At 44.5% G+C, this 18702-nt stretch overlaps 2 protein-coding genes across 2 annotated transcripts in view; both read left to right on the top strand.

The window, feature by feature from the left end:
* Nucleotides 1-18702, top strand: part of LOC144499282 (cryptochrome-2-like) — a 40260-nt gene that overhangs the window by 14369 nt on the left and 7189 nt on the right. Inside the window, exons 3-7 of the mRNA XM_078221396.1 lie at nt 5200-5308; nt 5843-5985; nt 7358-7542; nt 12857-12945; nt 13960-14100. Of these exons, the coding sequence (XP_078077522.1) occupies nt 5200-5308; nt 5843-5985; nt 7358-7542; nt 12857-12945; nt 13960-14100 (667 nt within the window). The remainder of the gene's footprint in view (nt 1-5199; nt 5309-5842; nt 5986-7357; nt 7543-12856; nt 12946-13959; nt 14101-18702) is intronic.
* Nucleotides 607-18702, top strand: part of cstf3 (cleavage stimulation factor, 3' pre-RNA, subunit 3) — a 146907-nt gene continuing 128811 nt past the window's right edge. Inside the window, exons 1-6 of the mRNA XM_078220953.1 lie at nt 607-851; nt 5200-5308; nt 5843-5985; nt 7358-7542; nt 12857-12945; nt 13960-14100. The gene's annotated coding sequence lies outside the window, so the exon portion shown is untranslated. The remainder of the gene's footprint in view (nt 852-5199; nt 5309-5842; nt 5986-7357; nt 7543-12856; nt 12946-13959; nt 14101-18702) is intronic.

Genomic DNA, 18702 nt, shown 5'->3' with positions numbered 1-18702 from the left:
CTGATGTTCCTGTAATTGCTGGGGCTACCCTTACAACCTTTTTTGAACCAGAACATATTGTTTGCAATTCTCCAGTCCTCTGGCATCTCCCCCATGTCTAGAGAAGACTAGAAGATTAAAGTTTAAAGTTTATTTATTAGTGTCACAAGTAGGCTGACGTTAACACTGCAATGAAGTTACTGTGAAAATCCCCTAGTCGCCACACTCCAGCACCTGTTCAGGTACACTGAGGGAGAATTTAGCATAGCCAATGCACCTAACTAGCATGTCTTTCGGACTGAAGGTGGCACCATCGTGGATAACCTCACCCGGACAGGAATTGAACCCACGCTGTTGGCATCATGAACCAGCTGTCCAGCCAACTGAACTAAGCGACCCCGACTCTTAAAGGAATAGTACTGTTACAAAAAGGCAAATCACAAATGAAGCTTAAAAGGTTAAACCCCAGAGCTCTCTCTATGGCTTCTGTTTATGTCCAACAGTAAGTAGCTCCTGTACTCAGTGACGTGAGCTGCTTTAAGCTCCTGGAAGGAAAGTAATTGGTTGTAAAGGGATAGTTGGGCGGATCTGTTTACATCAGTTTAAGATTCTCTCAGTGCGAGTGCTGCAGCTTGTGGTTTTACAGAGGGTGGGCGAGGTTGCCCAGAGTCTGTGGGTGTAATTCTCCTGGTTGCCATCAGTCTGAGTCAGGGGATGGTGCTGAATTCGGTGCACTGGTTTCGCAAGGGGCTTCGGCTTCACGACAACCCAGCCTTACAGCGTTCCCTGTCGGGGGCTGACACCGTGAGATGCATTTACATTTTGGATCCGTGCTTCGTAGCATCTTCAAACATCCGGATCAACAGATGGAGGTCTGTCGTTTTTATTTAACTCTTTTTTTTCCCCCACCCCAAATGATCCCATTTCTGGGAATGAGAGTCAATAATTGTGGCAGCTACCAACAGTATGTGTTAAAATGAGAAGCCATCAGAAACTGTGGGTTGAATGTTGCCTTTTGTGTTCAGATGATGCGAGGTGAACGGCGCAGGTAGCAATAATTTAGACACTTAATGTCTTCCTTATGGCCGTCGTGTAATATTTTTTAATTGTTAAGGAGATTTGCAATGAGTTGCTGACCCCCAGGGAGTTGGAGATCTAGAGCAAAATTCCTGCAGCTTTGCACCAAGTTAGCTGTGAATTATGTTTGACTCAGTGCCTGATTCCTCCCCAGTTGGTTTTGGGCTGGCGACATAACTCACCAGAAGAGACATTTTGTGCACAAGAGCTTCTCCGCTGTTACTCCAAGTGCCGATAATAAGGACAAACAAGACAGAGGCACACTTCAGCAACGTTTCCAAGGTTTTTAAATAAAAGTCGTTGATAAAAACGTTTCACAAGTACGATATTAATAAGTTTACAAGCCGTTTAATTGCTATCGTAATGCATTCAGTTGTTTGGAGCGTCACATTGATATGCAGGTCCTGCACCCTCAGAAACTGGAATTACCTGTTAAATAGAAGCATCAACTCCACTATTGGGCAGCACAGTGGTTAGCACTGCTGCCTCACAGCGCCAGGGACCCGGGTTCGATTCCCGGCTTGGATCACTCTCTGTGTGGAGTTTGCACGTTCTCTGCGTTGGTTTCCTCCCAAAGGTGTGAATTGGCCATGCTAAATTCCCCCTCAGTGTACCCAAACAGGTGCTGGAGTGTGGCAACTAGGGGATTTTCACAGTAACTTCATTGCTGTGTGAATATAAGCCTATTTGTGACAAATAAATAAACTTTAAACTATTTATCACTGTCTTCCAGCTGGCTAGGCATCTTCTCCAGAAATTAAATGGTAAGGAAGGCATCAGAAACTGTGGATTGAATGTTTGTGTTAATATAATGCGAAGTGAATGGCGCAGGTAGTAGTAATTAATTAATAGAGTGCCCATTATCATTATAGAATCATAGAAACCCTACAGCACAGAAAGAGGCCATTCGGCCCATCGAGTCTGCACCGACCACAATCCCACCCAGGCCCTACCCCCATATCCCTACATATTTACCCACTAATCCCTCTAACCTATGCATCTCAGGACACTAAGGGCAATTTTAGCATGGCCAATCAACCTAACCCGCACATCTTTGGACTGTGGGAGGAAATCGGAGCACCCGGAGGAAACCCACGCAGACACGAGGAGAATGTGCAAACTCCACACAGACAGTGACCCAAGCCGGGGATCGAACCCAGGTCCCTGGAGCTGTGAAGCAGCAGTGCTAACCACTGTGCTACCGTGCCACATTCTGTGTTGAAATACTAATTTTACTTGACTGTCCACTCTTTGGTAAAATGGGGAAATGATTTTGTTACCTTTTGCTAATCAGAGTTCTCTTTCGCAACATTAACCCAATCCTTCGGCTCTGTGGATTGCCTTGGTTAAATGTGCGGACACAGTTTTGGACCAGGGACAGGTGTACAACAAAGGGCAGAAGAACCAGAGACAATGTGAACAAGAATGGGATCTGCACAGTGAGCTAGAATGTGGTGCCTGAAAAGGTGCTGGAAGCAGACACGGTTATAACATTCAAAAGGGAATTGGGTAAAATGCCTGAAAGAATACATTTACAAAGCTATCCTTTCAAGGAGAATGATGTGACGAATAGCCTCCTTCTGTAATGTATGATTATCTGATTCTATTAATCCAATAGCAAACTGCTGCCAAATTTAAAGCTTTGTCCAATATCACTACACTTCACCCAGTGATATGTAAGACAAATTGAGAGATTGAGGGTGAGGTTGTTCAGCTAAATGTCAAGAGTATGTTATCTTTCAGACAAGCTTCTATATTGATTGTTGTTACTCACCGATGTCAGATTGATTGTTAACTTGATAAAGAGGTAAAGCTGCGATTGCAATGCTCCTTTCTAATCTGTAGTCCCATGTCATGTGATTTCAAGGGAGTTGACTTTAACTCCAGCACTATGCGTACTGTGCTTACACAGGACATAGTGGCCCAAAGCTAATGGGACCACTGCTAGCCACTGGGGTAACAGCTGCATACATTTGTATTATTTGCGATTTGTGGAATTGAAGGAGCAGGAGTATTCATCCCGGCTCCCCAGAAATACTGTGGACTGCTAAAGAACAAAGAAAATTACAGCACAGTAACAGGCCCTTTGGCCCTCCAAACCTGCACCGACCATGCTGCCCGACTGAACTAAAAACCCCCCTCCCATTCCGGTGAAAAGAAGTTGGCCTCGTCTCTCTCTCCCACTCAACAACAGCCCAACCTGAGTATTCACAGCAAACCCACGTTCCTGTGTCTGCACAACTGACACGATGAGGGTGCCAAATGGGCATCCAGATGACCCTGGGTACGAATGATCCTCAGACCTCTGAGGCTACTGACCCCATTTTTAAGCAGCTGCTGCCACGTTAACACCAAGCCAGGATACTCCAGTATTAACCTCTGCTGAGTGAGACTTCCAATACCGTGACAGTTTGCTTTCAGTTCTGGGCAGTTTTGTACGGCACCCGCAATGCACTGTGTCAACGTTGTCCAGAATTAATTTCCATTACACTCTCCCACCTAACTTAGGGGCAAAACTTCCAGATCTATCGCTCTCTAAATTGGATGTGACCCAGGTTTCAAAAGCGAAATGCTAGCCAACCCATTAATCAATCAACATCCCACAAATGTATTGCTTAAATTCAAACTACTTTATGTGGTCTGTTGCTAGGCAATCAGACACATTGCCGCAAATTTCCTCTAATAGGTGTAAGTTAGCAGGTAATAACTTTTTACACAGGTTTGCAAAACAATCACTTTGTATGTGTGTGCCCACATGAATGCCTTTACATCCTTTTTTTCGTAATGTATTCAGAATCACACAAAGTACTTAGTGGTCAAACCAAAAATTTGATACACGTTTTGCGTAACTTTCCTAATTATCAGTTCTATTTTTATCATTTGACAGTAAATTTGTTTACTTTTTAACTCTCTGCCAATAATTAAAATCTAAAGCAGTGAGACTCCACGCTTGGAGTTAATTTTCAGAAAATTCTGGAAAATCTCAGCAGGTCTGACAGCATCTGTGGAGAGAGAACATTCTGAGTCAGAATGACCATTTGCCAGAACCTGAAGTCATACGGACTGCTAACATTAACTCTTGTTTCTCTATCCACAGATGCTGACAGATCTGCTGAGATTTTCCAGCATTTTCTGTTTTTGTTTCAGATTCCAGCATCTGCAGTATTTTGCCTTAATTGATTTGAGTTAATTTTCAGTGCCAGTGTGATTGTGGTAATGATTGAGATTGATCACAATGATGACAAGCCCTAATCCTCCTTTGGCTGTTCATGGGTATCTATCATGTAAGTATTGCAATTCCTCCCTTGGCAAAATACCAGAGTAGTACAATTTCTGCAGCAGGGAAACTCCGACAGCAATTTCCATGTTTAACTCCACATGCGTGCCATGGGATGTTGTGGTCAACTTTACGCTCATTTTACACTTTAATAACACTTGAGTGCTGATAACCTTGCCATTATTTCTGCAGAAAAATTCAACCTATTATTTTGCATGATCTCCGATCTGAAATGTACTCTTTCTTTTGAGAAAATAATGATCAATATCTGTCTGTGTGGAGTTTGCACGTTTTCCCTGTGTGGGTTTCCTCCGGTTTCCTCTCTCAGTCCGAAGATGTGCAGGTTAGGTGAATTGGTCATGCCAAATTGCCCCTGGAGACAATTGCATTGCACTTTAGTCAGCAGATTCCTTTCCCTGGAAACTTGGCTTCTACTTTGCAAAATATTATGATATTGTTGTGAACGAATGATGTTCCTGATCAATCCATGACATTGTACAAAATTGGATTCCTTCATCATCAAGCAGAGATTGCGATTTGCATCAAAATATGTACAAAGTAGTCGGCAATTTAGGACTAGATGAGGGAGAATTCCTTCACCCAGAGTTGTGCGTCTTTGCCATTCTTCATTCCAGAGACCTATGTATGCTGCTGAGCTGACGGATACATTCAAGCCTGAGATTGATAGATTATTGAACATTGTATGAAAGAAGGGATGTGGAGAGAGGGAAGCGGAAGTGATGTGCATGTTCAACCGTAACCTTGGAATGGCACAGTAGGTTTGAAGAGTGGTTTAGCCTCCTTCTGCTCCTCTTTCTTATGTCCTCAATATAATTTCCTCAAGCCTTTTTCACTCTTCTCTCTAGGTTTCTTCTCCAGTGCTTAGAAGACTTGGATAATAGTCTAAGGAAACTAAAATCCAGGCTTTTTGTTGTTCGAGGGCAACCAACTGATGTCTTTCCAAGATTATTTAAGGTAAATTCAGATTTATAACATCGAGCATTCACTCCTATACAGCTTTAAGTCAATTGAGGGGAGTTATTTTGCCTGCAGGCCCCCTGACCTTCGATGACCAGGAAAGCTGCCTGGAGGCAGTCTCTGAGTGATGGCCTACAAAATGGCTTTGAGGTCCTTCCTGTCTATCTGGCCACACGTCACACTGTGGAGGATCTCGCCCCATCCACTATGGTGGCCCTGCTGCAGAGGCCATTATTTAGAAAGGTTTCAATGGTGGCTGAGTTGGCATCTCATGATGGAGGCGTCCTCTCTCTCTTTTCTCCCCTCGCCCCTACCTTTACCTGACATGCTAGAGAGCCTCATATTGGCCCACCCTCCCATTTACATGTAGGGTGTTTGAGTGTAAACAGACATCTTGGTGCTAGTGCATGTTTAAGCTATTAGCATGCTATGTACTTGTCCACTTTCCTGAGTTTGCTCTTTAAAATGGCATAACCATCTCGGGTAACCATAGCACCCTATGGTGACATGACAGGTTTTATTTTCCCTCAGGAATGGAACATGACACAACTGACTTTCGAATATGACTCTGAACCTTTTGGAAAGGCGAGGGATGCCACCATAATGAAACTGGCAAAGGATGCTGGGATAGAAGTTATTGTACAGAACTCGCATACCTTGTATGATGTTGACCGGTAAATTACTTTATTTATCAATTTCAATCAAGCTGGCAATTTTTGTTTAAGGGCCCTTTAAGGTGCAAAGTGCACCATTTAAAGGAAGTGAAATTGTAAAGTGTACAGTGCCCTCATTCCGGACAACCGCTAACAGAATAAGAAATAGGATTAGGAAAAGGTCACTTAGCCTTCGAGCTTGGTCTGTCAATCAATCCGATCATGCTGATTTTTAACCTCAACTTTATGTTCCTGTCCGATTCCCTTTAGTGTCACAACATTTCAGTCCTGAATATACACAATGACCCACAACTCTATTTCTCCTCATCTAAGTCCTAAATGACCAACCCCTTTATCCTGAGACTATTGCCCTGAGTTCAACTCCCAAGCCTATGAATGTATTTCACGATGGCAGTTAGCACTACCGCCTCACAGCGCCAGGGACCCGGGTTCGATTCCCAACTTGGGTCACTGCCTGTGCGGAGTCTGCACATTCTCCCCGTGTCTGCGTGGGTTTCCTCCGGGTGCTCCGGTTTCCTCCCACAGTCTGAAAGACATGCTGATTAGGCGCATTGGTCATGCAAAATTCTCCCTCCGTGTACCCAAACATGCGCTGTAGTGTGGCGACTAGGGGATTTTCACAGTAACTTCATTGCAGCATTAACGTAAGCCTTCTTGTGACACTAATAAATAAACTTTAAATCAATAGCTATAAAATAAAGATATCGTGCTGTAATTGGGAGTATATTTTACATCATTGTCACTTCTACTGAAAAAAATCAGCTTTTGATTTCCAGACTTTTAAGAATGTAATTGCCCAGGGGAGATTTGAACATAACCACTGCTGGTGTCCTTATATATGCACGTACTTGCGCTGTGAGAATTGTGTGTGGGTGTTTGCAGGGTTGAGATATTGTATTTTGCCACCTAGTGTTAGGATTATTGGGAGGAAGGTCACACTGCAGGACATGTGATGTAGCAGATCAGTCACAGGAAAGCGGTCCAGTCATCATTCTAAACATGTGCCGGCTGAACTCAGTCAAATAAACATGTGGCGCCTATCTGAGAACAGTACGTTTGGGCTGGTAATGCATAAAGGGACAGGGAACAGTTATATAACTCGAGCATTAGATTCTTTTCATTGTGGTTAACAGATTTAAATATTTGTGCATTTTCTTTGAAAGCTATGTATTTATTGCTTGTCAGTGCTGATAGGCATTTTTCCCCATTTTCTTCTTTGTTTTGGTAATTATATTTTTGGGCTTTTTTTAATTAGTTATTTTCAGTAACAGAATTATGGAATTAGTGTCAGCTGTTATTAAAGCAAAAATCTCATCTATTTTTTTATGATACTTGCCGCGAATGATAAACTCCACCTGTAATGTATTTCCAGAATAATCGAGGTGAATGGCAATAAACCCCCACTCACTTTCAAACGTTTTCAAACAATCATCCGGCGACTGGAGTTACCCAAAGCTCCAGTCAACACGGTAACACTGGATCAGATGGAAAAGTGCACAAGAGCTATCCAAGAGAACTATGATGAGATGTATGGGGTACCTTCGCTGGAAGAGCTTGGTAAATAGTAATGGCATTTGTAACGCAATTCGCTCCTTTTTCTCGGAGTGACCCCATCCATTCAGGTGTGTCAGCTGTGGCTCAGTTGGTAGCAGCAGATTCATAGACAGCAACTTGGCCAGCCCCCTTCAACAGCACCTTCCAAACCTGTGACCTCTATCACTGAGAGAGAGCAGGGTAACAGATGCATAGGAAAACCACCACCTGCAAGATCTCCTCCAAATAACACACCAATCTTGACTTGGAATTCTATCACCATTCCTTATTAGCAGTGCACCAATATCCTGGACCTCCCTTCTGAACAACACTATCTGAATAACTACACCAGATGCACTGCAGTGGTTGAAAAAGGCAGCTCATGGGCAATCGGGAAAAGTAGTATATTCTGGCCTTGTCAGGGACACTTACACCTCATGGGAAAAAAACTATTTTCCCTCGATCACAAACTCTTAATGCAGAGATCTACATGAATGCAAAAATCTAGGCTGATGCTCCTCGTGCAAGTGGGTGAGTGCTGCACTGTCGGATGTGCTACCTTTCCGATGTGGTTAGGTTCTGTCTGTTTATTTGTTTTATTTATTTATTAGTCACAAGTAGGCTTACATTAACAGTGCAATGAAGTTACTGTGAAAATTCCCTAGTTGCCACACTCCAGCGTCTGTTCGGCTATACTGAGGGAGAATTTAGCATAGCCAATCAATCTAATCTTTGGACTGTGGGAGGAAACCAGAGCACCCGGAGGAAACCCATGCAGACACGGGGAGAATGTGCAGACTCTGCACAGACGGTGACCCAAGCCGGGAATCGAACCAGGGTCCCTCGCGCCATGAGGCAACAGTGCTAACCACTATGCTGCTCTGTCAAGTGGATGTAAAAAATATATCCCATGACACTATGTGAAGACGTTCAGGAGAGTTATTGCTGGTATTCTAGCTAAAATTTATCTCTCAATCAACATGACAAAGAGATTGTTTGGTCTTTATCAAATTGCTGTTTTGTGGGAGTTTGCCGTGCAGTTTGTTCACCCACATTACACCTCTTAAAGTACTTCATTGACTGATACAAATGCAAGTCTTTTTTTTTTAAGTAGCTAGCAAGCTTATCTTTTGAATCCTTGTAGAGTTTTGTTTAATTGGAAAAAGTGGTCTTTATTTGCAATGAACATCGAAGCATGGTCAGTGGGATTTTGTGGAGACAGTGGGGTGATGGTTAACTGGCCACAACAGCCCCGGGTTTTAATATTAAACCAGGAGGAGCAGTACTGAGCCACTTGGCTCCACACAGGTGGCACGGTGGCACAGTGGTTAGCACTGCTGCCTCACAGCACCAGAGACCCGGGTTCAATTCCGGCTTTGGGTGACTGTCTGTGTGGAGTTTGCACATTCTCCCTGTGTCTGTATGGGTTCCTCCGGGTGTTCCGGTTTCTCCGGTTTCCTCCCGCACTCCAAAGATGTGCTGGTTAAGTTGATTGGCCATGCTAAACTGCCCCTTAATGTCAGGGGGATTAGCAGGTTAATTATATGGGGTTTCGCTGGGGACCTGGGTGGGATTATTGTCAGTGCAGGCTCGATGGGCCAAATGGCCTCCTCCTACACTGTAGGGAGTCTATGATTTGGGTAAGCATATTTTGACACGGAAAAGACTTGCATTTGTATAGCACCTTTTCACCATCATAGGACATCCCAAAGTGCTTCACAGCAAATGAAGTCGTTTTGCAGTGTGGTCACTGTCATATTGTAGGAAATGAGCTTCCTTCTTTGCTGTGGAAAAAGAAGATGCAGGAAATACACTGCAGGTCAGGCAGCATCTGTGGAGAGAGAAAGAGTTAATGTTTCCCTTTCTGGTAGATGTACAGTAGTCTCCAAGTTGGTCAAGTAGCATGTCCTAGAGTCATAGCGTTTTACAGCACGGAAAGAGGCCCTTCGGCCCATCATGTCTGTGCCTGCCATCAAGCACCTATCTATTCTAATTCTAGTTTCCAGCATTTGGTCTATAGCCCTGTGTGCTATTGCATTTCAAGTGCTCATCTAAATACTTCCTAAATGTTGTGAGGGTTCCCACTTCTACCATCCTTTCAGGCAATGAGTTTCAGATTCCCACCACCCTCTGGGTCAAAATGTTTTCCTCACATCACCTATAAACCTCCTGCCCCTTAACTTAAATCCATGCCCCCTGGTTATTGACTCCTCTGCTAAAGGGAAAAAGCTCTTTTCTATCCACCCTATCTATGTCCCTCATAATTTTGTACACCTCAATCAGGTCCACCCTCTGCCTTCTCTGCTCCAAGGAAAACCACCCCAGCCTATGCACTCTTTCTTGATAGCTGAAATGCACCAACCCAGGCAACATCCTAGTGAATCGCCTCTGCACCTTCCCTGGGTGCAATCACTTCCTATAGTGTGAACTGCACACCAGCTGTGGCCTAAACAGCGTTTTCTACAGCTCTATCACAACTTCCCCTCTTCTTATATTCAATGCCTTGGTTAATGAAGACAAGTATTCCATATATCTTCTTAACCACCTTATCTACCTGTCCTGCTTTCTTCAGAGTTCGCTGGACAAGCACACCAACATCCCTCTGATCCTTCCAAAATGCATGACCTCACACTTCTCAGGGTTAAATTCCATTTGCCACTGTTCTGCCCATCTAACCAGCCTGTCCTTATTGTCCTATAATCTAAGGCTTTGCTCCTCACTATTTACCATACCACCAATTTTTGTGTCAGCTGCAACCTTATTTACCATACCTCCTCCATTCACATCCAGATTATTAATGTCCACTGCAAACAACAAGGGGCCCAGCACTCATCCCTGTGGAACACCATTGGATGCAGCCTTCCAGTCACAAAAACAACCTTCGACCATCTCCCTCTACCTCCTGCCACTGGCCAATTTTGGATCCAGTTTGCCAAATTGCCAAGGATCCCATGGGCTCTTACCTTCTTCATCAGCCTCTCATGTGGGACTTCGTCAAAAGCCTTAATGGCACGGTAGCACAGTGGTTAGCACTGCTGCTTCACAGCTCCAGGGTCCCGGGTTTGATTCCCGGCTCGGGTCACTGTCTGTGTGGAGTTTGCGCATTCTCCTCGTGTCCGCGTGGGTTTCCTCCGGGTGCTCCGGTTTCCTCCCACAGTCCAAAGATGTGCGGGTTAGGTTGATTGGCCAGGTTAGAAATTGCCCCTTAGAGTCCTGGGATGCGTAGGTTAGAGGGATTAGCGGGTAAATTAGCGGGTAAAAAAAAAAGGGATTAGCGGGTAGGGCCTGGGTGGGATTGTGGTCGGTGCAGACTCGATGGGCCGAATGGCCTACTTCTGCACTGTAGGGTTTCTATGATTCTATGATTAATGATGTCCATGGAGACTACATCAACTGCGCTACCCTCATCTACACACCTAGTCACCACCTTAAGACATGATCTTCTTTTGACAAAACCATGCTGACTATCCTTGATTAATCCTTGCCTCCCCAAACAGAGATGATTTTTTTCCAATAATTTCCCTACCACTGATGTTCGACTCACTGGCTTGTAATTTCCTGGTTTTTCCCTACTTCCCTTCTTGAATAATGTAGAACTGTCGTTCCCAGACACAGCTCACCCACACTGGCTACATTCAAGGCAACTCACAGGGGACCAGCTGTTGCATAAGCAAAGGACCTGATTGTTTCAGGCATGGGCCATGGACACCTTTTTTTTTGTCTATACAGAGCCTATGATGAACCATTAAGCCAATGTTCTGTCTGCTTGTTCAGGGAGAAGGTATGGATTCCCCCCAATATCCTGAACAAGCTTTATCCCTTAACAAACAACACTAAATGCAGATTAACTAATCATTTATCTCATTACATTTTGTGCAACCTTACTCAGCACAAAGAGTTAACCACATTTACCTACTCGGCAGCTGTGACCACATTTCACTGTCAGGAAGATAAGTTGAGATGTGAAAGCGTTATTTAATTGATTTGGATCACAATTTAATCAGCATTTTTTGTATTGCTTTCACACCCAGCTCATGTAATGTATTGCTGTCTCATTATTTTCTTCTTCCTTGCCAACTATTTTCTTTGTTGCTTTTTCCTCCCCTTCTGTTTTATTCTTGCTTTTTTTTCGTGGTGTTGCACTTAAATGTCCAACACTGTAGGAAGAATGATCAAAGGTAATCTGAACTCAATGGTACAATTGTTAAAAGGGGTGCAGGAACGAAGAAGTGTGGAGGCGCAAGTACGCAAATTTCTAAAAGGGCAGGACAAGTTGAGAAGTATATATGAGCCTTTGGTTTTACAGAGGGAGGCAAAAAGTGAGTTGCCAATACGCTAAAAGTATTTAAAACACTGGCTGGCCACACTTTAGGAAGATGTCGAGACCGTTGAGAGGGTCAAGGAGGGATTTACTAGAATGGTAACAGAAAGAATGGGGGTTGTTCTTCTTGGAACAGAGAAGGTTCAAGAGTAGACTTTTTGTAGGTGCTTGAACTCTTAGCTGATTTAAAGGTAATTATTGGAAGGGCCAGAAGCGACACATGGAACCTTTTTTTTAATGAGTAAGTTGTTGTAATATGGAATTCACGACTTGAAATCGTGATGGAAGCAGATTCATTATGAACATTAAAATGAGAAATAAACACTTCAAGGAAAGACATTCACCAAGCTCTTGGGAATGAGGAGTTGGGAATGATTGGATATCCCTATCAAAAATAAGCACAGGCATGATGGGCTGAATGGCCTCCTTCTGTGCTGTATCATGCTATTTGGCAGAAAAGAGAACTAATTCTGGACCCTCAGCCTGGCTTTCAGTATTGTAGATCAGCGAGATGGTGGATGTGCGCTTAAACTCCACTGAGGGATGGCACCATTGTCTTACATTTTTTTAATTCTTTTGTGGGACATGGGCATCACTGGCTGGCCAGCATTTATTGCCCATCCCTGTTTGCCCTTGAGACTTTGTAGCGATTGATACAACTAAGTGGTTTGCTAGGCCATTTCAGAGGGCATTTAAGAGTCAACCACATTGCTGTGGCTCTGGAGTCACATGTAGGCCAGACCGGGTAAGGACGGCAGATTTCCTTCCATAAAGGACATTAGTGAACCAGATGGATTTTTCCGACAATCGACATTGGCTTCATGGACATCAGTAGATTCTTAATTCCAGATCTTTTTTATTGAATTCAAATTCTACCACCTGCCGAGGCGGGATTCGAATCCAGGTCCCCAGAACATTAGCTGAGTTTCTGGATTAATAGTTCAGCGATAATACCATTAGGCCATCGCCTCCCCAGTGGAAAACATGGGTTTCATAATTATTTGTACTGTTTTCCAGGATTTGATACAAGTGAACTTGGTCCCGCTGTATGGCAAGGAGGTGAGACAGAAGCCCTGGCACGATTATATAAACACTTGGAACAACAGGTATTTAAACACAGCTCCTTAGCTTGTGTATTATAATAACATAGGGTTACAAGTACAGGATTCTACTTTGAAACAATTAATGCTTCCTTTCACTGTTAAGCATCTGGGTCTCTTTCCAATTCGGAAGTAACACCCAGCATCTCCCCAACAAATTCGCTTTCTGTGATCCTGACTATTGTCGCTTTATAAGGGGCGGAATTTTACCATCCCACCCGCCACGGGAATTGTAGCGGACGGGACACGGACCATGCAAAGGTCTGTTGACCTCCGGCGGAATTTTCTGACCTCGGGATAAGTGTGGCTGGAAAATCCTGCCCAATGTGTGTAAAATTGAGGGGCCGAGTTGGGTCTTTTCTATTAACACTATTTCCCTTGGCAAAGGCAATAACCAGGGGGAATTTATTTTTCTTTAATGGGATTTGACCATTGCTGGAAAGGCCAACATTTGTTGCCCATCCCTAATTATTCATGAATTGTTCTGCTGTTTCAGAGGACAGTTCAGAGTGAACCACTGTGGGTGTAGAGTCACACGTAGGGTAGGGATGGCAGACTTCCTTCCCTGAGGATATTGGATGGATTTTTAACGATCGATGATCATTTTATGGTTGCTATTATCGTGATGAGCTTTCTGTTCCAATTTATTAATTGAATTTAAATTCCACCAGCTGCACTGGTGAACCCACATCCCCACACCGTTAGTCTTGGCCAGTGGATTGCTAAAATGGGATCTTGGTTGGAAGGTCTTTGGTAGCTTTCAACAAAAAAAACCTGTGTTTATCAAAGGGCTGTTTAATATATATGCTAATGCGGAATGACAATGTCTCAAACAGATCTGCACACAAACTTTCTTAATCATGCTACAGTTCCCATTCCTCATGATGCATGTCCTCATTTCTTCTAAGTTTTCTCTAATGGAAGCCATTTAGAATTGTTATTGGTCATCTTATATTGAACAGTCAAAATGACAGCTGAACGATGTTTTCTTCAAAACATGTTCTTTCTTTGTGCTTACAGGCTTCAGTTGCCAACTATGGAAAGTCTAAATTAAATGCAGGCTCCTTGCTGTCAAGTCCAACAGGATTGAGTCCGTACCTGCGGTTTGGGTGCTTATCGTGTCGAACGTTTTATCATACATTACTACAGCTTTATAGAATGGTAAGGATGAGGGAGCTACTGCCCCTGATTCAAATGTATGGCCGCCATTTTACTGGTTTGCCCCGCCCATCGATGGGCGGAGTGAGCCGGTAAGATCATACGAGAGACAAGAAATCAGCATCGTGCCCGATTTCTCGGCTCTCACGATCTTACCGGAACTGGATTTCCAGCACTGTCAGCCTCTCAATTTCTGGCAAGAGGCTGAATAAATTATTTCAATTTATGTAAAAAGTAATTTCCATCTGTTTCGTGAGCCTGGCGCTCAATCGTCTGGGCCCATTTGCCTTTGTGGCCTCACTAGGAGTCGTTCTCTCCAGTGCGGAAAACACCTGCTTCCCATGAATTGGGGACAGTCGTGTTGCCGTTGCCAGTAGAACTGGAGGCCACTGAGGTCCTCTGGGGAGGGCAAGTGGGGTGGTGCCCCTTGGGCAGTGCCAGCCTGGCATCTTGGCCTTGCCCACTAGGCAATGCCAAGGGTGGGGCCCGAAGGGTGTGAGGTTGAGGCTGGCTGCAACAGCACAGGCCTCGCAGCTCTCTCTCCCACTCTCTTATCAGGCCTCTGCAGTTAGAATTGCACATGTGCAGCCACAGAGGTCTGCACATGCGCAATAGCTCCCTCTGCTGGTTGAAGAAGCTGGCTGGCAAGTTTAGCCCTGCCCACTGCCTCTAATAGCAAGAAACAGTCTGGCCCATTGCTTCATGTGCATAAGATTGGGAGTAAAAACTGGCCCAAAAAACGGATCTGCAACTCTCCCATTTTCACACTAGCTGGACACTTAGAATTTTTCTTGTAAAGTTCCACCCTATATTTTGATGCTTCTGTGAATTGACATATTTTGTTGTGCATTGCTATGGATGTTGCATTGGTGCACTCATGTGGCACAGTGGTTACTGCTTCTACCTCTGGACCAGAAGTTCCAGGTTCAGGTTCAACTCCAGGACTTGCTGACCATGGAAGGAGTGTTCATAACCATAAGACCATAAGACCATAAGACATAGGAGCGGAAGTAAGGCCATTCGGCCCATCGAGTCCACTCCACCATTCAATCACGGTTGATTTCAACTCCATTTACCCGCTCTCTCCCCATAGCCCTTAATTCCTCGAGAAATCAAGAATTTATCAATTTCTGTCTTGAAGATGCTCAACGTCTCGGCCTCCACAGCCCTCTGTGGCAATGAATTCCACAGACCCACCACTCTCTGGCTGAAGAAATTTCTCCTCATCTCTGTTCTAAAGTGACTCCCTTTTATTCTAAGGCTGTGCCCCCGCGTCCTAGTCTCCCCTGTTAATGGAAACAACTTCCCTACGTCCATCCTATCTAAGCCGTTCATTATCTTGTAAGTTTCTATCAGATCTCCCCTCAACCTCCTAAACTCCAATGAATATAATCCCACGATCCTCAGACGTTCATCGTATGTCAGGCCTACCATTCCTGGGATCATCCGTGTGAATCTCCGCTGGACCCGCTCCGGTGCCAGTATGTCCTTCCTGAGGTGTGGGGCCCAAAATTGCTCACAGTACTCCAAATGGGGCCTAACCAGTGCTTTATAAAGCCTCAGAAGTACATCCCTGCTTTTGTATTCCAAGCCTCTTGAGATAAATGACAACATTACATTTGCTTTCTTAATTACGGACTCAACCTGCAAGTTTACCTTTAGAGAATCCTGGACTAGGACTCCCAGGTCCCTTTGCACTTTCAATGGGCACGGTTCAATGGGCTGTTAACCAGCCCTGGAATCTTTTCACCACTTCCCCCACTATTCCCCAAAGGGTAACACAGTGTGTGGGTGTGAAGATATGCTTTAAAAAAATCATACCTAATGAGAGACAATCTAACCATCTTCCCTTGATGTTCATTGGCACCCTTGAATCTCCCAGCATCAACATCTTGGGAGTTAACATTGACCAGAAACTTATCTGAAGCAGCTATATAAATACTGTGTCTACAAGAACTGTGTCTACACAGAACAGCCATGGGGACCAAATTCGCACCTCAATATGCCAACATCTTCATGCACAGGTTCGAACAAGACTTCTTCACTGCACAGGACCTTCAACCGATGCTATACACTAGATACATCGATGACATTTTCTTCCTTCGGAGTCATGGTGAACAATCACTGGAACAACTATATGATGACATCAACAAGTTCCATCCCACCATCAGACTCACCATGGACTACTCTCCGGAATCGGTTGCATTCTTGGACACACGCATCTCCATTAAGGACGGTCACCTCAGTACCTCACTGTACCGCAAGCCCACGGATAACCTCATGATGCTCCACTTCTCCAGCTTCCACCCTAAACACGTTAAAGAAGCCATCCCCTACGGACAAGCCCTCCGTATACACAGGATCTGCTCGGATGAGGAGGATCGCAACAGACACCTCCAGACGCTGAAAGATGCCCTCATAAGAACAGGATATGGCGCTCGACTCATCGATCGACAGTTCCGACGCGCCACAGCGAAAAACCGTACCGATCTCCTCAGAAGACAAACACGGTGGACAGAGTACCCTTCGTCGTCCAGTACTTCCCCGGAGCGGAGAAGCTACGGCATCTCCTCCGGAGCCTTCAACATGTCATTGATGAAGACGAACATCTTGCCAAGGCCATCCCCACACCCCCACTTCTTGCCTTCAAACAGCCGCACAACCTCAAACGGACCATTGTCCGCAGCAAACTACCCAGCCTTCAGGAGAACAGTGACCACGACACCACACAACCCTGCCACAGCAACCTCTGCAAGACGTGCCGGATTATCGACACGGATGCCATCATCTCACGTGAGAACACCATCTACCAGGTACATGGTACCTACTCTTGCAACTCGGCCAACGTTGTCTACCTGATACGCTGCAGGAAATGATGTCCCGAGGCATGGTACATTGGGGAAACCATGCAGACGCTACGACAACGGATGAATGAACACCACTCGACAATCACCAGGCAAGACTGTTTTCTTCCTGTGGGGGAGCACTTCAGCGGTCACGGGCATTCAGCCTCTGATCTTCGGGTAAGCGTTCTCCAAGGCGGCCTTCACGACACACAACAGCGCAGAGTCGCTGAGCAGAAACTGATAGCCAAGTTCCGCACACATGAGGACGGCCTAAACCAGGATCTTGGGTTTATGTCACACTATCAGTAACCCCCACAGCTTGCCTCCTGGACTTGCTGGCTGTCCTGTCTGGAGACAATACACATCTCTTTAACCTGTGCTTAATGCTCCCTCCACTCACGTTGTCTGTATCTTTAAGACCTGGTTGGCTGTAGAGATTTGCATTCTAATCAGTATTCTGTAACTTGATTTTGTGTCTCTGTGCCCTGTTTGAGAGCAGATTTCCACTCCATCTGACGAAGGAGCAGCGCTCCGAAAGCTAATTGTATTTGCTACCAAATAAACCTGTTGGACTTTAACCTGGTGTTGTTAAAACTCTTACAAGAGCTCGTCAGAGGTGGGGTATTCAGTGGCAAATGGCTCCCCTCCTGAGTTATATAGTTAATAATGCTTGTCCACCATCTACAGGCACCAGTCAAGAAGGTGCTGGAATAATCCCTGTTTATCTGCATGACTATGGCTCCAACAATGTTCAAAACTTGACACTATTCAAACAAAGCCGCCCACTTACTCTGCACTCCATCCCCACCTTAAACGTTCTCTCCCTTCACCACTGGCACACAGTGGCAGCAGTGTGCAGCATACACAGGATGCACTGCAATAACTCACCAAGTCTTCTTCAACAGCACTTTTTAAAACCTGCGACCTCTACCACCTGGAAGGACAGTAGGTGCATGGGAAGATCCCACCTGGAAGTTCCCCTCCAAACCACACACCATCCTGACTTGGAACGATATTGCCATTCCTTCACCGTTACCAGGTTAAATTCCTTGAATTCCCTCCGGAAAACCATTGTGGATGTACCTACATCTGATGGATTGCAGCGATTCAAGAAGGCAGCGCACCATCATCTACCCAAGGATAAATAGGGATGGGCAACAAATGCTGGCATTGCCAGTAATACTCACTTCATGAAAGTTTTTAAAATGTTATGTTTTTGATGCTTTTTATGTGAGAGAAGTTGTTTACCTGTTTTCCATTTTAATGTTGCACTATTCCTTGGGTGGCCAGTCTGCCGGGAGAATCCTGGTTTTTCAATATATTTAAATATGTAACAATACAGTTTAACTACTAACGAATGAATTAGCTTAACTTTTATCCATTAAAATACTTTGTCAAGTTACAATTCTTAACTGCTAACCTATCTCTGTTAGTTCCAATTTAAGCAATATTCCTTTTACAGACTGAAACTCCTCTTCCAAAGCAGTTAGCAAATAACACAGGCTTGCATGTTTTTACTTGTTAACAGTCCTAGAGTTTTTAAACACTTGTAGAGAGAGACACCTGTCTTCTGACAGCCCCAAACAGCAGCCTCCAGAGAGTGAGACAGGAAAACTCCTCTTGCTTCTTTCAGAAACAGGCAGAAACTTATTGTTATAAAATAAAGAACTCTGTGTTTTCCCTGCAAACTTAGCTTAGACTGATTGGCCTGTAGTTTCCTGGTTTATCCCTTCTTCCCTTCTTGGTTAGTGGTGCCACA

Source organism: Mustelus asterias, chromosome 9 (assembly GCF_964213995.1).
Source record: "Mustelus asterias chromosome 9, sMusAst1.hap1.1, whole genome shotgun sequence".
Lineage (NCBI taxonomy): Eukaryota > Metazoa > Chordata > Chondrichthyes > Carcharhiniformes > Triakidae > Mustelus > Mustelus asterias.
This window is presented reverse-complemented; position numbering and strand designations above follow the sequence as displayed.